We start from the raw sequence: 19,306 nt of genomic DNA on the forward strand, positions 1-19,306 counted from the left end.
CAAAAATAGCAGCCATTTATTTACTGAACACCTGCCATGAGCCAAGTACGACCCAGGTGCTTTGTGGACTTCTCTACAGCACTATAGAAACACATTATTAACCTCATTTCACAGACAGGAAATCAGCTTTCAAAGAACGCAGGCCTTTTTGTCAAAGAGAATAACACAGACATTCCTATGTTTTTTCTTTTAACATGTAAAAGATAATTTAAATGCAATGGATAAAAGACTTTTTCCTCTCGCATTATTACAAAAATATTTAAATATCAATTTCTTCTTCTCTTTCATTTATCTCATAGAAACATGTTGCTTGACATCACAAATGAAAATTTATTGCTTTATAATTTAATTGATATATAATTGATACATTAATTGATAATATAATTTTAATTTTGGAAGTCAGGTAAGTAAAATAATGGAGTAGGAGACTACTTCTTAAAGAAAGGACAGGTTAGAGTCTGATTTGATCCAATTTTTTATGAACTTACAGAAGGATGAGAAGAGATGGAATGGAGTCTGAAGAAAAAACGCACATACATCTCACGGAATATCTGATACAATTTGGAAGGTTCATGGTATAGAAAACAAAGTGGTGCAACTGAAAGAATAAAAGAAGTAATTGATAATATTGCAGAACCACTAAAATTTTAAAAATAAGTTTATGACATGAAAGAATAAATCGATATTTTATAGTAATAATATTCATTCACAGACATGTTTAAAACCATATTTATATATTATTTTTCATGTTGAAAAGGGAATTATGCACATGTAAAAACTTCAAAGTCATTAAAAATTATAAAGAAAGAAGTAAATTATAAACTATTATAATCCCAACTTAGCAGGAGAATAAGAACGACACAATGAAATTATACAGGGATATTAAAAATTCAAAGTAAACTTTAAAAACTACATAAAGTCAAGTGTCCTTTTTTTTTTTTTAAAGATTTTATTTTTTCCTTTTTCTCCCCAAAGCCCCCCGGTACATAGTTGTGTATTCTTCGTTGTGGGTCCTTCTAGTTGTGGCATGTGGGACACTGCCTCAGCGTGGTCTGATGAGCAGTGCCATGTCCGCGCCCAGGATTCGAACCAACAAAACACTGGGCCGCCTGCAGCGGAGCGCGCGAACTTAACCACTTGGCCACGGGGCCAGTCCCTCAAGTGTCCTTTTTAAAAAATTGAAGTCGTAAGAAAGTGACAATCAGGAAATTCATTTTTACTTTGTTCCAGAAAGGATCCACACAACTTTTCAAAATTTTTAATTCAATTCAATTTAACATTTTTTTTTAAGATTTTATTTTTCCTTTTTCTCCCCAAAGCCCTCCACTACATAGTTGTGTATTTTTAGCTGTGGCATGTGGGACGCCACCTCAGCATGGCTTGATGAGTGGTGCCACGTCCATACCCAGGATCCAAACCATTGAAACCCTGGGCCACTGAAGCAGAGCATGCAAACTTAAGCAACTTGGCCACGGGGCTGGCCCCAGAATTTTTAATTTTGGAAGTCAGGTAAATAAAATATAAGATAATTTATGAGCAGCTTTTAGAATCATAGGGTTTTCAACTAAATTAATTTGAAAATAAAAATTCTGATTAACAGTTTAGACTATTGGTCTATATTGGTATATCAGTATGTATCAATACAGTTTTCACTGACTTAACTTGGGTAGAGGATTTATTTCTCTAATAAATGTTGATTTAAGTTTTCTTTTGCACCCAGTTCTTGGCAGTTAAGCAAGGGGGGTCATCTCAACCAGACATGCCACAGCCGAATGTCAGAAAGTCCTAATCTCAGATGCCGACCTGACGATGTGGTCATTCTGCACTGATAAACACGGTCATGCTTTCCAACCTTTAAAGCCTCAAGGATTGTAGGCAGCATAAACACATTTATAATGCAGAGACATAAAACTACATTACCTAAATATTAATTTTAATGAAAAATGACTTACTCATTGGGTCATTTTAACTATGACCTAAATTGGAAAGGTTAAGAAGTTCTCAGGCTCTAGAATGGTAGTAAAGCCCTGAAGGCGGGAAACAGTAAGCAGCAGGGCAACCTAGGAGCCAGCTCCGCTGACTTCTTTTTGACAAAGTGAAAGGAAAAATGATAGAATATTTTAACGTCTTACAAGTACAAAAATTCAATTATCTGGGATAAATGGTGGTGCACAGTATTACTGATGAATAAATCATCAAAAACTAGCACTGCAAGTGAGAAATTTCACTTTTTCTTGAGGGCAAAAGAGAGACAAATCAATTTTAGGGGGAAATATCTAAATACATACAAAAAACTACTTTTATATTTATAGAAAAATTAATATTATATACATGTTTAAAAACTGACAGGCATGCCCTTTCACTTCAAAACTAATTTTACTATCAAAATAAATTGGTACTTATTAGAATAGCCCAAATTAAGGTACTCTATATATTTAAAAATAATTTAACTCATGTTCTAATTGCAACAACCTAAGAAAAAGCAATGTGGCACAAATTACAGTATTATTATAAACTCAAAGTGGAGATTTGGAATTTATTTAATTGTTTTAATGATGCATATTTTGTCTCCTAATTTTTTAAGTTATTGATATGTAAAAACCTATGATCTGCATCTAAAGATTTTATGGGTTCAGTAATCATTAATGACCATTCCCAGTGAAGGAATAAAAAGGAGAATTTTAAAATCAGCACTTTTCTACAAACATACCTAATACAAAATGTTTAAAATAATTTATTATTCAAGATACCACAATTGTTTATGTTGAGTTCTCTTATATAGCTATGAAACGGAAAAGCTTTAGTCCATTATATATCATATGCGAAAAATCTTCTACATGACTTTATTTACTATTTTAAGCATCTTTCCCTATTTGGTTCTTTCATAAAAATGAATTAATTCATTATCTTTTTACCTATACTATAGGAATCTATTTATGAAATCTTTTTTTTTTTTTTTGAGGAAGATTAGCCCTGAGCTAACTGCTTCCAATCCTCCTCTTTTTGCTGAGGAAGACTGTCCCTGAGCTAACATCCATGCCCATCTTCCTCTACTTTTTTATATGTGGGACGCCTACCACAGCATGGCTTGCCAAGCGGTGCCGTGTCCGCACCCGGGATCCGAACCAGTGAACCCCAGGCTGCCAAAGCGGAATGTGCACACTTAACCGCTGTGCCACCGGGCCGGCCCCTATTTATGAAATCTTAATATACCACACCTACAATAAAATTTCATTAATCTGCATAAATGGGAGAGGGAAAGGCTAGTTTAATTTAGAGAAAAGTTTTGAATCTATTTTTAAAAGAGGTGTTATAATTTTAAAGAAGTAAAGTAACTAAAAATAGTGGTAAAGTACTAATCAGAGTTCTTTGGGGATGATTTATGATTATTCTAGTATACTGGTTCTAAATAAGTCGTTGCTGCTAAAGTATTTGTGGATGCTTATCGTATTTTTCTAAAATAGAACAATAAACTCTGTATCAAACATTTAGTATCATCCACTTCCTTAGTGAACATTTTCTCCTGGTGTGTATAAGCTTTAGCCTATTTAAACAACCAGAAATGTGAGCAGGCAGGAGTCAATGATGTAATTTGTACCCTGAGAATTGTTAAAAGATTTAAACTTTCATGACATCATTAACTGTCCTCCAAATCACTCAATTACACCTCTTAAAAACTGTTTAGCTGAAAAATCCTTGGTTGGAATTACAGAAATAGAAGGATAAAAGGCCTAACATTGTATTAGTAGAGGTAAAAATTTATATATATATATTTTTAATTGGCACCTGAGCTAACAACTGTTGCCAATCTTCCTTTTTTTTTTTCTCTACTTTTTCTCCCCAAATCCCCCCAGTATATAGTTGTATATTTCTTTTTAGTTGTGGGTCCTTCTAGTTGTGGCATGTGGGATGCCGCCTCAGCATGGCTTGATGAGCGGTGCCATGTCTGCGCCCAGGATCCGAACCAGCGAAATCCTGGGCCACTGAAGTGGAGAGCACAAACTTAACCACTCGGCCACAGGCCCGGCCCCTATATTCTTTTATATATATATCTCTTTATAACTTTTTTAGGTTTTCCATGTTAAATACCTCACATATTTATAAAAGAGAAATATGCTGGAAGGTTACTATAACAGTATGCATTACGTTAGGAAATTTGGGTTGCTCAAGAGAATAAAGCAGAGTGCCTTAGAACTCAAGCCCGTGAGCACATCATCAGGGGCAGCATAACGCACAGTTACTAGGTACTCTGAATCCTTTTCACTGTGTGCTGGTTTTAAAAGTTTTATATTACGTCATTCACCATGACTGTCTGATGTTGAACACTGAAGAGATTTTTACAAAGAAAAGTGTTAATTTATTGCTGATTCTTTTTACTTTATTTAAATTAAAACATTAAAGTATTTCTGCTTAGTCTTAAGGTTGGGGGGTTAGGTAGCAATACTGGGGACAACAATCTTCAACAAATTCCTATGTTATATATGAAAATTTAAAAATTAAGCGGCATTAAGGTATAGAGCATTCCTCCTCTTGCTAATCTTCATTAGCTTATTGCTTCTTCATTCAGTGACACTGGGGCCAGAAAGGCACTCAGGGCTCTCCAGCCTGCACCTGCATTTTTCCTGTGTACCCCAGGGTGACTGAATGCTTCAACGTAGCTGTTGCTGTGCATGCCAGAAGTCTGGAGAAATCATAAACTCAAACTTGGTATTGTCACTCCCTTCTCATTCTTTCTGACATTATTTTTTAAAAAGATTTATGAGAATTAGTTCAGGAATTTCAACAACCTCATTTTACACCTACTAGAACTAAATATTATTAACGTATATCTCTAGTTTTCATTGCATTAGAAAATGGTAAACCACAGAATCGCTTTCACAGTATGTTCGAATTCTGATTTGTCAAGCAATCATCATCTGAGCAATTATATGACTCTTTATTTAAATTTTTTTAAGTGGACATATAAACAAATATTAAACTCCATGTTTAAAAATGTTCACGATAACTTAAGTGGTAGGTGATCTTCATGTTTAATTTTCTAAAGTGTAATGAAGACAGTGAACATTTTAAAGCCCAACTTACCATACATTGAAAATCCATGAAAAGGGATTACACCTAAAAAAATAAAAAATTATTTCTTTTCAATTACTATACCCACTGAATTATTTAGATAAACTTTAGAGGATTAAAACCAAAAAGAGAAAAGTTTCCTATTTTTGCTTTAACTTTGTTCATGAATGTCATAAAGACTTAGTGATGGTAACTAACCAAAAGACATGCTTTTTAATACTTTTAGAAAAGCAAACTAGAGATTTTTAATATATATCCAGTTAACTTTCTATTGATAATAATGTTGAATAATTAAAAACCTGATTATATGTTGCAAAAACAGGACAAACACAGAACAAGGGAGATCACAGAATTAAGTTTAAGAACTAATTCTAATGGGCACAGAAAGCCAATAGATTATGTCCTTCCTGAAACAACTTCATCCTGTATACTAGAATCTGATACATTAAAAGACAAGTGGGCATTTCAAGGCACCTCTAGCATAGATGGATTCCTTTGTAAACTTGCTAAAAATTATATCATAGGATGTGGTTTAGAAAAAATATTGGCAGGAATATAGTGTAAATTCAGTGTAATCTTTGGCAAGAATTATACACAAGTAAAATACACATCCAATTCAAAGAAATAATAGAAGCCTAACTAGGTGTGCTAAACATCTTGCCACATTCTAAGTGAAAAATTAGAATTGTACAGCTTAGGTTCAAAACAGAAGTTCTGTGATATATACACCACCATATATCTAACACTGTACTAAATCAGGTTGCAAACACAGTACAGAAAAAAGCTGAGAAGTTTACTTTTTTGAAAAATAGTATAAAAACGCTTTATTCATCTGACATGTTCAGAGGCAAAAACTCAGTTTAGCAGGGACTTTAGAGGTCATCTAGAGTAAGCTCTAATGAATGATTGTTCAGTCTCAGTTTAAAACACATCCAGCAATAGGGGACACATTAACTCCCAATGCAACCAATTACAATTTTGAACAAGTGTAATTTGGGGGAAGTTATTTCTCTTACTGAGTCAAACTCTAAGTCCCTGTAATCCCCACTTATTATTTGTAGTTCGGACCACAAAAGTCACGTAAAATAAGTCTAACTTATCGTCTATGAAAACTTTCAGAAATATCTGAAGACATTCTTTTCTCCCCCTACCCCCATCACCACCAAGTTTTTTTCTCTAAGAGTCTATCAACTTCTTTAATGGTTCCTCAGAAGAAGTGGTCTGGAACAGCTTCCCTATTCTATTTACTCTGGACAAGCCATAGTTCACCACAGTTCTTAAGGTGAAGTGACTACAACCTTTTAAGCATTTTTCCTCCCTACACACCCCACAGCTAAGACACAGCGCACTTGGGCAGTTGTTTTGGACCTAAGTTAAGGATTGTATTCTTATCTGTTGCATTTCTTCTCTGGTGAACAGTTCCAATTTGAGATAATCGTGTATTCTCATTCTGTTATCTAACGTGTTCCCTATTCTTCCTGGTTCCACATTACTGGAAAATTTGATAGGTACACTATCTACGTCCTCATCTAAAGCATTATAAACATGCTGAACAAGACAGACTGAGGACAGGACTTGTCACTAGAGACCTGCTTCCACACTGATAGCAGTTCCTTAGTCAGCACCCTATCATGGCAAGTGAAGACCACAGACTGGGTGTCAGACAGACTTGATTGGGTTCATCTAAGTTCTGTCACTTAAGAACCTTGTGTGCTTTCGGGTCAGTTTTATAACTTCTCTAAGCTTCAGTTTCCTCATCTGTAAATCAGAGATAATGCTACAACCTATATAATATGATTAAATGAGATCACGGCTGTAGCTTAGCCATTAATAAATAGCTTAGGCCCTTAATAAAAGTTAATTGTTGATGTTATCATTCACAAATTAGCTCATATTTCTTTGCTGTTTCTAAAAGTAATTTTATCAAAAACGAGTATAAGGAAAACCTAATATTATTCTGAACTAGTATGCTAGGCCAACTATCTTTAGAATTTTGTGCAGCATCACTTTTAAGCCCCACAAGCTAGAATTCTCAGGATTTACCTTTTCCCATTTTTCCCTAGTCTTCCAGAACACACCACAGATTCATGTTGTCCAACTTTGGCTGAATCCTGTGTTCCTTATCAATCTTCTTGTTCATCTCTGTTTGATTAGTCACCCTGTTCTTTCAAAACTTTCCTATTCTTCATGTGTTTATCACCAGTTATAGAACTCACTTCCCTGCTCTCTAGGAGGCTGATGCCACTGACACGAACTCTCTCACTCATCTGTTCTTTACCTCAAATGTTCTTCTCATTTCCTTTAGGGAGGTCTTCAGAGGAAGACTTTTTCCTTTGTCTTTTTCAGAGCTAACGTCTTCATCTGTGCTTTTCATCCTGCTTCCCTGACCTTCTCTCATGGTGGCTGACAACCTACAGTCAGGTTTGTAGCTTGTTTTTTTACAGCCTATGAGCTAAGAATGTCCTATACATTTTTAAAGGATTATTTTTTAAAAAACCAACAAGGAAGAATATGTGACAGAGACTGTTTGGGGTCAGCAAAATTTAAATTATTTACCATCTGGTCCTTTACAGAAAAAGTTTCCCAACCTCTGCTTGGGAATCCTGCCCTATCAATTTTCTCCACCTTCTCGCTTCATGTGCATCATTCAATAAATATCTGTTGAGCCTCTACTATGTGCCGGACACTGTTCTAAGAACTAGAACTTACTTTTTATTAGGGACCGAAAAGTCATGATAAAATAAGTGAATATATGTCAGTTAGGGATAAGTGCTATGAAGAGAAATAATGGAGGGGAGAGGGACAGAGAGGACAAGGCCTGGGGAGGGGGGAAGGCCTTACTGATAAAAAAGCCACCGAAGCTATGGAGGTGAGGGTCACTGGATAAGGGGTGACCTGGAAGCCCTGGGCTTTGTCGGTTGATTGCCATAAGGAGGGAGAAGTTTATTGAGGTTAGTTGGTTTTAAGGCAGATAGTGGTGGCATCTGCTCTTCACTCCTACTAAGGGAGGAGTAGAGGCGAGAAGCGTGTGGGTCCTTTCAAAGTACTCCTATTTTCAGTCTCTCCTGCTTCACTACAACCTTTCAGCCAAGGATATTATAAATATCTTCACTAATAAGAAGAAGAAGAAGAGAGAAGGAGGAGAGAAGAGGAGGAGACAGGAGGAGAGTGGAGGAGAAAGGAAGAGGAGAAGGAGGAGGAGGAGGAGAAAATAAGGAAGAGGAGAAGGAAGAGAAGTCCATTTTCTTCCCTGAAACTGACTTTCCCATCAAACAAATCTCTAATCTCTCTCCATCCCTTGAAGCCAAGCTTAAGTTTTTGAAAACCATCTAAATTAACTTCCTTTACTTCCTCACTAAATATCCTCGACTCCTTGTAAACTGGGTTCCACTCCTATGACCTCAACTTCTGATTGTTAAATCCAGGGGTCTCCTCTGTGTGTGTGTCCTGGCCCCAAGCAACTGAAAGTCTTCCCAAACTTGAGCCTACCAGGCACAGATGATACTAAGTGGATCATCACCTCTCAGAAATTTCTGCTGCTCAGTTTTTTGTTTTCTTGTGTTTTTGGCCAGTTCTCTCTTCTGCCCACTCATTAAATATAGCTATTTGCCAAGATTCTGCCATACTTGTTTTCTCTCTCCTTCTACCAGTATTCTCATTATTACAAATCAAGTGTTCAAACAGTAAAAGCCCAGTATCCTGCGCCTCCTTCTGGACTCTCTACGTCTGTAAATGACTCCTCATCTCCTTAGTCTCCAGAGAAGAAAGCTTTGAGCCATCTTTACTTTCTAGTTCTTCCTCAGCCGTTATACCTAAATGTTATTGTACACTTAGGTCAGTTATTTAACCTGTTTCCTCATCTCCTGCACATGCATGTGCATGAAGCCTGTCCAGGTGAGGGGTGGAGCCATGGATGAGAAGCAGATGGGGATACAACAAGCTGGGGACTGCTGAGGAGTCTAACAATTCTGAATTTGAACCAGACCTTCCAGATTGTTATAAAAGTTTACTCATCAAGACAAGAGAACAGAGTAGACTTTGTCAGTTTATTAGTTTGATTTATAACTTCTAAATATCCAGACTTATGATAGGTGGGCTTCCAATTGTACTCCTGCCCTGGGCCCTGCAAACGTTAGGAATAGACTTGCCTTTATCTATAAAATGGGGACAACACCAAAGAGGTTGTAAGGATTAAATAAGATGATGCATGTTACGTGCCTAGCACAACACTTGACGCAAAGTCAGTACTTAGTGAATGATACTTTCCTTCTCCTATCATACTGTATTAGAATATCTTTTGTTTTTCTCTTTTCCAATAAAATAAATCCCTTGAGCACAGAAACTATTCCTTATTTATCTCTATCCCTAAAGGCAAGAAAGGGCCCAGAATATAAGAGGTACTCGTTAAATATCTGTGTCTTGAATACACAAAGCCCTAGAGAATCTACCTCTACCATTTTCACCCGTTCACTTCCTCCCAACTGCCAGGGCCTGAATTCAGGCTCTGATGAACTCTTACGTATGGTTCTGCAAAAGCCTTCTAATTGGTAACACTTCCCCCAAACTCTTAGCCCTCCAGCCAACTTTTGTAATAATTCAGGTTATCTTCTAAAAATGCTGCAGAGACCATGAAAAAGACCTCTATATCTATTGAGGGTTTTCCACCGACCATCCATCCATCCAGCAAATATTTGCTGAGCTTCTACTCATCTAATTAACCAATATTTAAAAACCTACTCTGTAGCCTCTGGAGATATTAAAATGAATATGACATTTTCCCCATATTTATGGAATTCACATTCCAGCCTTGCAATATAGGCTAAGTGTCTACAGAGTGAAATTCAAAACCTTTGGCCTGGTCTCAACCATTCATGATGGCAATCTGAGATATATCTGCCTCCCCCTTGTCACACTATCCTGACTCTGTACCCACTGTGGTATAGATACACTAAATTACTTATCATCACTAGAACTCATATGCACTTTCATGCTTTGGTAGCTTTCAACTTGACAATTCTATACCCTGAAATGATTTTTGTTTTCTACTCAGCCTATCAAAACCTTACTAACGTCAGATACTACCTCAGAGAAACAGATCCTGATCTCTTAATCATGATTAAAAGCTCATTCTTCTGTGTTCTGATGGCACTTTGTTCATATTTCCATCACTATATTTTATGTTATAATTAGCTGTTTAGCAGACTGCTCCAGAGGATAGGAAATGTGTTTTATTCATCTCTGTACTCATTTCATGATGCCATGAACATGATGAATACATGTTTGCTGAATAAATGAATGAATGGGTGGATAGATGAATAAATAATGAATAGAGAAGCAGCAAGAGAGGTATTGGTCTCTAGTCAGGAGACAAGATTCCATTATGGGATTACCACAAACGAGTTGGATAACCTTAGGAAAGTCATTGAATCTCCTGAGCTTCAGTAACTGCTTGTCAGGCAAAGGGACTACAGTTGCCTCTGAAATATCATCTAACTCTAAAATTCTATGTCTAACAATTATATCTAGAGCAAATACAGAAAAATTTGTGAGACACGCAGAAAACTGGACATATGAGGATCTTCCAATGGTAAGCTTCTTTACCAACTTAAAGGTGTTTTGCTTTCTAGAAACTGAAAAAATTCAAAACCAGATTAGATTCACATTTCAAGTCAATATCCCCAATGACGCTGTAGCCACTGGCTCCAGTTCCATGAAGCACTTAGAAGCAGGGCCCAATGACCATTTTTCTTCTTCAAGTCTCTCTCTCTCTTTATATCTTTAGTTGAGTCTCTTTTTCTTTCTGTGAACACCTATCTTTTTCTACCTTCCCTAATTGCTGCCTCATTTTATTTTCTTTATTGATTACAGACTTTTAACAAATAATGAAAATATCTGTCTTTTCTAAATTTTCTACAATAATCGTGTTGACATGTGAAAGCAAAACTGAGAGAAAAATAAGTTAATAAATAGAGGGCATATTTTAATGCCTTACAGAAATATAAGGACACATTATATCTTTCTAAATACTAAATCTCAAAGCAAATTGCTATTATAAAAAATCCCTATATTCTTACTGCAAAAACATGTTTGCCTTCTTCTGTGAAGCTGCTGCAGAAACATCTGGACAAGCAGGTTAAGGTGGTCAGAAATGAAGACCATACTATTATTATTTTCACCTTCTACAAACATTTATCGAGGATCTGCTAAGTGTAGGAACACCTTATTCAGGACAAGGCACTTTTAATCAGGAAGCTTACAGGGAGTGAATTAGTGAACAGCTATGCAGCAAAAAGGGGTTCATGTATTAAGATGACTTGTGGTTAATCACACTTTCACTATATTTCCTCCAAGTTCTGAAATCTTTAGCTGCTCCATGAGCACCTAGGTTATAAGCTATTTGAGGCAAGGCCACAATTCATACCGTGTGTTATCTTCTGCACCCAGCACAGTGTCTTCCACAAGTGCGATGCTCAATAGAAATGGTTAATGATGGAAATTTGAGCATTTATAAATATAATCAAGGTTTGTAAATAAAATATTAAAGTATAAGATTCATTTATGAATATGTAATTGACATATAGGACAAGAGGCTCTCAATAACTCAATACTGAAATTAAAAATGCCCAACGAAGTCATAAAGACATGAATTCAAATTCTGTGTGACTCCAGGCAAGTTATCAATACTCTCCGAGTCTCTATTTTCATTTCTGAAAATGGAGATAAATAAGACCAACTTCACTGGGTTGAAGCTACTAAAGCACCAATGAGTTAACATATTCAAATTGCACCAGTACAGTGTTTAGTACACAGCAGCTGTGCAATAACTGTAGCTATTTTCTGCTCTCAGAAGGGAGAGTACCACATCTAAGTATCAGCTTAAACCTAAGAAAATCTTTTTTTTGTCAGTATTAAATAAGGGTTCATTTCAGCTTAATCAAGATTAGCCAGGACTTAAGACTCCAAAAAAGGATACACAGTCTGCTCTGTTGAAGAAGGACAAAGTCAGATTCTGGCAAGCAAAAGTAGGAAGCATAAGAAGCAGTGAAGAATCCATTAATGCTTTAGGGCACATATCACCTAGAACATTTCTTTGATCTCAGAAGTTGTCATGTTCTTGGCCAGTTTTTCAAAATCCTTCCCTTTGCCTCTCATCACTTCAGTCTTTTAAGGGTCAAGTTTCATCCACTTGGCCATCATCCAAAAGTATACTTCTAAGAGGCATCAGGCTACTTGAGACACCATCTCTTATCTGGCCTCAGAGCTCTATGAGCCTGCTATGAGTGATTATTTTAAGATCCTAGACTTCTCTTATCCATCTGAAGAAAGTCTAAAATATTAACTGCCTACTCTATTCAATAGGAATAACTTTATAAAGTAATGAGTTAATGGGCTTTGACATAGCTCAGAATGGTAAACATCATCAACAAAAATAAATCCTGAACTGGATGAGATATAAATAGTAAATATGACTCAGAAAATACCCCAAATATTAACATGCTTTGCACTTACTAAATATTTTCCCTTCATTTCCTCACTGTCTCTATTAATACTTAGCATTTATAGTTGTATCATAACTCTCACATCTGATTCATTTCAACATCACTCCAGTTGAAAGCAAATTTTTACATGCTTTCATTTGGGATTACTTAATACAGTTTATTTAATTCATTTGTTGAAATAAGCATTTCCTCTGTTTATTCTTGTTTCACATGTAGCCTACAGGTCAGTAAGAGTAGGGATTAGGAGAATGACTAAGTTGTTTTCTAGCTATTTCCATTATCTTTCTGAATTAGAACTTCAGGATATGATTTTGTTACTTTATTTCATAGTTAAAATTACCCAAAACATCAGAACCTAACCATATTTAAATATCAATCTAAAAATCGTACTTTGAATAAAATTTTAATTAGGTTTTTGATTTATGTCTAAAGTTACACATCAAATTAACTTTGGATTATGAGATGTTTTAAATTTATTTAATTAATACAGATGACAAAGTACATTGCTATTTATCAAGCTGACACTTACAAGCAGATCTCAAACAACATATTTTCATTATTTCTTCCAAAAGCCTTTTCTAATCTTTGTTGTAAGAGGCTCGCCTGTGCACTATAGGATGTTTAGCAGTATCCCTGGCTCCTACCTATGAGATACTGGTGGTACCCCAGTCACTGGCTGTGACAACCAAATTTTCAGACATTGCCAAATGCTCCTTGAAGGGGTGGAGGGGAGTTGCCCTTCGTTGAGAACCACTGCTCTAGAGTCCTGAAACTCCTCTACCTAATGTTCACTAGCAATTAATTATTTTCTCTTGTCTCGTAGGAAACAAATGGTATTAGGAAATTATGATGTTTGTTTGTCTGAGTCAGATCTATGTGCATTTTTCCTGTAAGTCTCATCTCCTTGTTTCTATTCTTGCTCCTCTATATTCTTCTACATTCATTCCCTCACTCACTCAATGTTTACTGAACAGCAACTTAATGCCATGCGTGATTCTAGATGCTAGATATGTTGATCGTCAAAACTATTAAGGTCTTTGTTCTCTTGGAGCTTACATCCAAGTGACACTTTTATTCTATACAGTAGTCAGGATGACCTTTTAAAAATATTAATCAGGAATTGGAGAAGAGATGTCAGTGAGAAGAGTGGAGTAGGGAACTCCAAAAACTCCATCCCTCCACTAAAGTAAAGGTTAAGCTGGCTAGAACTGTTAGAATCAGTATTTTGAACTCTGGAATCTAATACAAAACTTGCAACAACCAAGGAAATGCTTAATGAAGAAAGCAGTTGCTGAATTTTGTAAAGAGAGTATTGTAGTGTTTTAATTTATCTGCCTATCATCCTCCACTCTCCAGCCGGGAGGCAGCTATGAAGACAGCTGCTCACATTCCTGGTGCAGCTTGCTGGGGCCAGAGGGGACAATATGGATCTTGAATCAAAAAGATCGGTTGTGTATTTTGACCTGTCTAGTCTGAGGAATTGGGCTGCAGTGGTGGGTCAGGAGGCATTCATCAAAAGCATTTAAATGTAAATATACTAGCCTCAGCCACCTGGGGCAGCAAGGGATAACAGTGGGGCAAGCAGCAGACAGACTGAAAAGCCTGTCAAGGAAGAGGCTGGGGAGGGAGACACATGAAGGGATAAAAGCTTTGAAAAGCTCCTGTGTATTCAGGGGGATCTAGAAAAGACCTGAGTAGACCTTAAACTTTCACTTCTGCCTGACTCTGGGCTCTGTGCAAGCAGGAAGTGAAGGCTAAGGTAGAGCCGTAAATGGCCTGGCTAAGCCTTGAAGGAGTACTCCAACACACAGCCAATCTGCAAAGACTGGGAGAATTTTGTTTGTTTGTTTCAGACATTTAAGGAAATCTCTGTCAAATCACTAGCTAACCAGTAAGCTAATGGAACACAGATTTCGGTGGGCACTCAATACAAAGAAGACAATCTTTACAAAAATAGTTTAGAAAGTCACTAAACAAACAACTACAGCCCAAATCAAGCAACAACAAAAAATTCTGGGGAGGGGAGAGAATCCGATTTCCAGTGTTACTACATTATAATATTCAAGATATCCAGTTATCAACAAAAACATTAGTAAGGATACAAAGAAATAAGAAAGTATAGTCCATTCACAGGAAAACAGGAAATTAATAGAAACTGTCCCTGAGGAAGGCCAGATATTGGACTTACGTTAAATTGATTTAAAGACAAGACTTTGAATCAATTGTCTCCCTACCTGAGCTGGTCCCTGTCCACCTCTCCTACCTCACCTTGTACAAGTTTCTGTTTTGCTCACTGTCACCAGTCACACTGGCCATCTTGTTGTTCTTCAAACCATCAAGTGTGTTCTTTTCTTACGCCTTTAAACATGCTGCGTATTCCCCCGGAATGCTTCTTTTATTTCTTTGCATGGCTCACTCTGCATCTTCTGGTCTCTGTTCACACTCTGCCTCCTCAGAGGCACCTTTCCTGACCACCTTATCTAAAATGGCCATGCCTTCCCCCCCCCATCTACTAGCTATTAACTTCGTTCCCTTTCATTGTTCCCTTCATCACTCTCTGAAATTGTTTTCATTGCCTATTTATTTACTTGTTCATTGGATGTCTCCCTCACTAGAATGTAAGGTCCTTGGCAGCAGGTACTTCATGTGTGTTGTGTACTGTGGATTATTCACTTAGAAGACGGAGCCAGAGCAGGGCTAAATAAGTATTTATTTATTTATTTTTTGTGAGGAAGATTGGCCCTGAACTAACATCTGTTGTCAATCTTCCTCTTTTTGCTTGAGGAAGATTGTTGCTGAGCCATCTGTGCCAATCCTCCTCTATTTTATGTGGGATGCTGCCACAGCATGGTTTGATGAGTGGTGCTAGGTCTGTGCCCGGGATCCAAAACTGCCAACCCTGGGCCGCTGAAGCAGAGCATGTGAACCCAACCACTATGCCACCAGGCTGGCCCCGTAAGTATTTATTAAATGAATAAAGACAACTTATACATGTTGAATAGGAATAAAAACAAGAAAAGCTTACGAAATTCCTGTCAGGAGTTTCTGTCAGCTCAGGAATTTTGCTTACCAGTGGTTTAATGAATCTACCAGAGAAAGTCTGTCCATTGACAAGGCCGTAAATGAGGTGAGAAAGTAGTGTCTGATGCCACTATCACCTGTTATTTCCATCCTAGGAAAGGTGATCACAGGCTGGGGGGTTGTTGAGTGTGCAAACCTCTCTGCCCCCTTGTAAGGACCTGCCTGGTCAGGGACAGAGAGTAAGTCAGTGAGGTGCAGGCAAACCCCTCTGTGTGGGCCCCCATAACATTTCCTGAGGCAGTAGGGCATGGTGATTAAGAACATTGCTTCTGAAGTCAAAGAGCTGGGGTTCACAGCCTGGCTTTGCTACTTACGCTGGGCAAGTTAACACTCTGTGCTTCAGCTTCTTTATCTATAAATAGGGATAATATTAGTGCCTGCCTCAGAAGGTTCTCGTAAGGATTGAATGAACTAATACATGTAATGTACTTAGCACACTGCCTAGTGTATGGTACTGTTTGGAAAATGTTAGCTGCTGCTGCTGCTGTGATTACTGTTATTATTATTATCATAGCAATACTTTTCTCTTGGTGCTTTGAGCTCATTACAAAAGTCTTAAATTATTATCATATGCTATAACCCAGTGATACCTTTTTAAATGTTATAGGATTACTGGCTTTTACATAAAATGGTCTGGCATTGGTTTGCTAGAGTGCTTTTATATGTTGTTTTATAGTTTTTCTATTTCCTTTGTGAGCTGTCTGATTTTCACTTGTTGTTAGTCATTCTTCCTGTCTCCATCAGCCTCTTTCCATGCATCTGTTTTCACAGAGGGCATAAAAACCAGTAAACCAAGTTTGTTAGATATGTGTGTTAAGTAAAAGCTAATATGTTCTAAACTAAGTTGGAAAAGCTCTCCCATGAATAAAGAGAAGGAATTTGACTCCATGGACATCTCCTTTGGTTCTTCAGAGGTATTTTATTATTTTCTGATTCTTAGAGAAATATAAAAAGTTATCAAAAAATTAAGATTCTGGGGGAGATAGGTGTAACAAAGGTTATATACAAATGTTAAAATTATAAAGCTTCTAATTTAGTTCAAATAAATACTCATTAAGCTCCTTCTATGTGCTAGATACCAGAGGAAGAAAAATGAGTGATATGATCCTGAATTTCAAGAAGCTTGCAATCTAGAGGAGAGATGAGGCATAAAGAAACAACGTCAAGATAATGTAATAAGAGAGACCAAAGATTTTCACACTGAGTGCTATGCGAGCCTAGAGAAAGCACCCTTAACCTACCGTGGGGATTCAGGGAAGGCTTCCTGAAGAGACTCCTGCCTGAACTGAGCCTTGGGGACGGCCAAGTGAAGGAAGGTTGAATGGGCTATTCCAAGTATGGGAACAGGAGAGGTCATGAGGGAGGAAGAAGCATAGTGCTTTTGCGAGAGTATGCAGGTGTGGAGGGTGTGTGTGTGTGAAGAATTAAGAGTTTGATATTGCTGTGATTAAAAAAAAAGTGACATGGGAAATGGTGAGAAACGAAGCTGGAAATTAGACTGAATAGGGGCCAGAGTCAAGAGAGGTCCTCGTATGCCACGACAAGAGGCTTGGAAGTACTTGTAAAGAGATGGGGAGCCATTAAGAAAACTTTAAGGAGAAAAATGACAATTTTCAAATTTTCCTTTTAGATGCATAATGCAGACAGCATTGTGAAAGATAGAGCAAAGCTAGAAAAGACTGGAAGAAGAGAAACCAGTTATGCATCTGCTGCAATTAACAGCACAGAGATAGCAAAGCCTGAATGAGGGCAAGGCAGCAACTATGGTGTGGAAGAGAGGGGTTCCAGATATATTTTGGAGATAAAAATTAGACAGCTCTGGTGACTTATTAGATGGCGGAGGGGTACAGACTGAGAGGAATCAAGGATGACTATGAGGTTTTAGGCCTTGAATTACTGGGTAGATGAGAGTACAGTTAACTGACAGAGAAATAGGAGGGGTTTTTTTTGTTTTTAAATTTGTTTTTTTTCTCTTTTGAATAGTAGGCATAGAAAGATATATTAACGAGTTCAGGTTGAGATATGTTAACTTTGAATTAATTATTGTAGAGGTCAGAATTGAACACATGAATTTTAGAGTAATTAACAAATAGAAGCAAGAAAGCAGAGGGAAAGCCCCAGGAAAATGTGTGAAAAGAAGAGCAGCAGAACAAGGGTGGGTGAGACACTGGAGAGCACAGGTGCTTACAGAAGGGCAGAGGTGGATGGTCCATGAAAAACCCTGGGACGCCACACTGAGAGGTGCAGGGAGAGAACAGCGCCATGAAAGCCAAGTCTGAGTTTCAGATGGGGTGGTCAACAGAGAAGCTAAACAGACTTGTAACAGCTGCATATGTTGAGCACTCACTATGTATCAGGCACTATGCTATTTTACACATTGTATCTCACTTAATCTATTATCCATATGCTGTATATGATGAATCTGAAATTCGGCAGTCATGTAACTTACACAAGATCATAGGGTGAGCTGGCAGAACCGGGATCTGCACCCAGATCTGCTGTGTTACAAAGCCCATGTTCTTAACTCTGCTGGGGTAAAATAACTTCTTCAGGATGTAGCTTAATATTATCATCATAAGACTGCTACAAATTGCTTTTCCAAGAAGCATATCTGAAAAATTAGTAGTCTCAAAGGAATATTTAATATCTAACAAAGTCATTATATATTTGATCACTTTATATTATAAAAATAGATTATTTTGGTGATATATTTCTTCATAATCTTTTTGTTTCATAAATATTACACTTGTCAAATTTCAATGAGAACAATAAGGTGTAACACAAGGCAATCCACTCAAATGATTAGAGCACTGCTCCAATAAAGCCAAAAGGAAAGTCCGGGATGGACAAGTTAGTGTCCTTCAAAGGAAAACTAAGCGCCCTGTACTTAGATACCTAAGTCTACTTAGCTTTCTCACAAATATTACTATTGCTCTCAAGGAAAACTAGAGAGGGTATGCACAGTTTAGCACAAACCTATCACAAACATGGAAAAGTTAACTAAAACAGGTATTCTATAGAAGGTTTATTTTAGACAATAAATTATTATCCACTTAAAGATAGAGAATGAGAAAGTCAAATTCCTATTGCAGAAGTTGTAATTTTCCTATTTCCCACTAGAGGAAGCAATAGCATTACTCTTACCATTTGGTGGATAAAAGACAGCATATTCCTCTAGTCCTAGTTTTCCTATAAGAGAAAACCATAGAGGGTTTCAGGATGATTAAATAAACAAAACTTTAAAAATTAACTAATTTTGTGAATGCATTAATAATTGACGCAATTTTAAAAATTGCTATAGTACAATTTCATCTCATTTCATGATATGGAATTAATTTGAAAATACGTCAGCAAATCTTTTGATATTAGCAAACCCTTTCATCAAAGTCAATAATATAAACTTAAGTACAAGACAAGTGATACAAAATAATTAAAAGAACAAATGTCTTCAAGACCCTTAAGAACTTAAGAAGAGAAGTATCTATTTACAAGCATAGAATTGTTTTGCTAATTATAAACCAGTCTAATCTATTCATTAAAGCAAGGCTCTGCAATGCCTCATTAGTTCATATTTTTATGGAAAGGGCTGAAAAGTTAAAAATTAAATGCCTTTAACTATATTTTCTGAATCCCAAAATAGTTCATATGCTCCGAGA

The 19,306-nt window shown here is 36.9% G+C and overlaps 1 protein-coding gene across 8 annotated transcripts in view; it reads right to left on the bottom strand.

Moving 5' to 3' along the window:
• The window catches only part of TBC1D19 (TBC1 domain family member 19), a 140,261-nt gene that overhangs the window by 14,723 nt on the left and 106,232 nt on the right, over positions 1-19,306 (bottom strand). For all 8 annotated transcript variants that reach the window (XM_070613025.1, XM_070613022.1, XM_070613028.1 and 5 more), the window contains 3 exons: positions 18,795-18,839; positions 5,083-5,115; positions 489-598 (listed from right to left, as the gene is read on the bottom strand). In XM_070613025.1, coding sequence (XP_070469126.1) covers positions 489-598; positions 5,083-5,115; positions 18,795-18,839 — 188 coding nt within the window. The remainder of the gene's footprint in view (positions 1-488; positions 599-5,082; positions 5,116-18,794; positions 18,840-19,306) is intronic.

The sequence above is a fragment of the Equus przewalskii genome, chromosome 3 (genome assembly GCF_037783145.1).
Source record: "Equus przewalskii isolate Varuska chromosome 3, EquPr2, whole genome shotgun sequence".
NCBI classification, from domain to species: domain Eukaryota; kingdom Metazoa; phylum Chordata; class Mammalia; order Perissodactyla; family Equidae; genus Equus; species Equus przewalskii.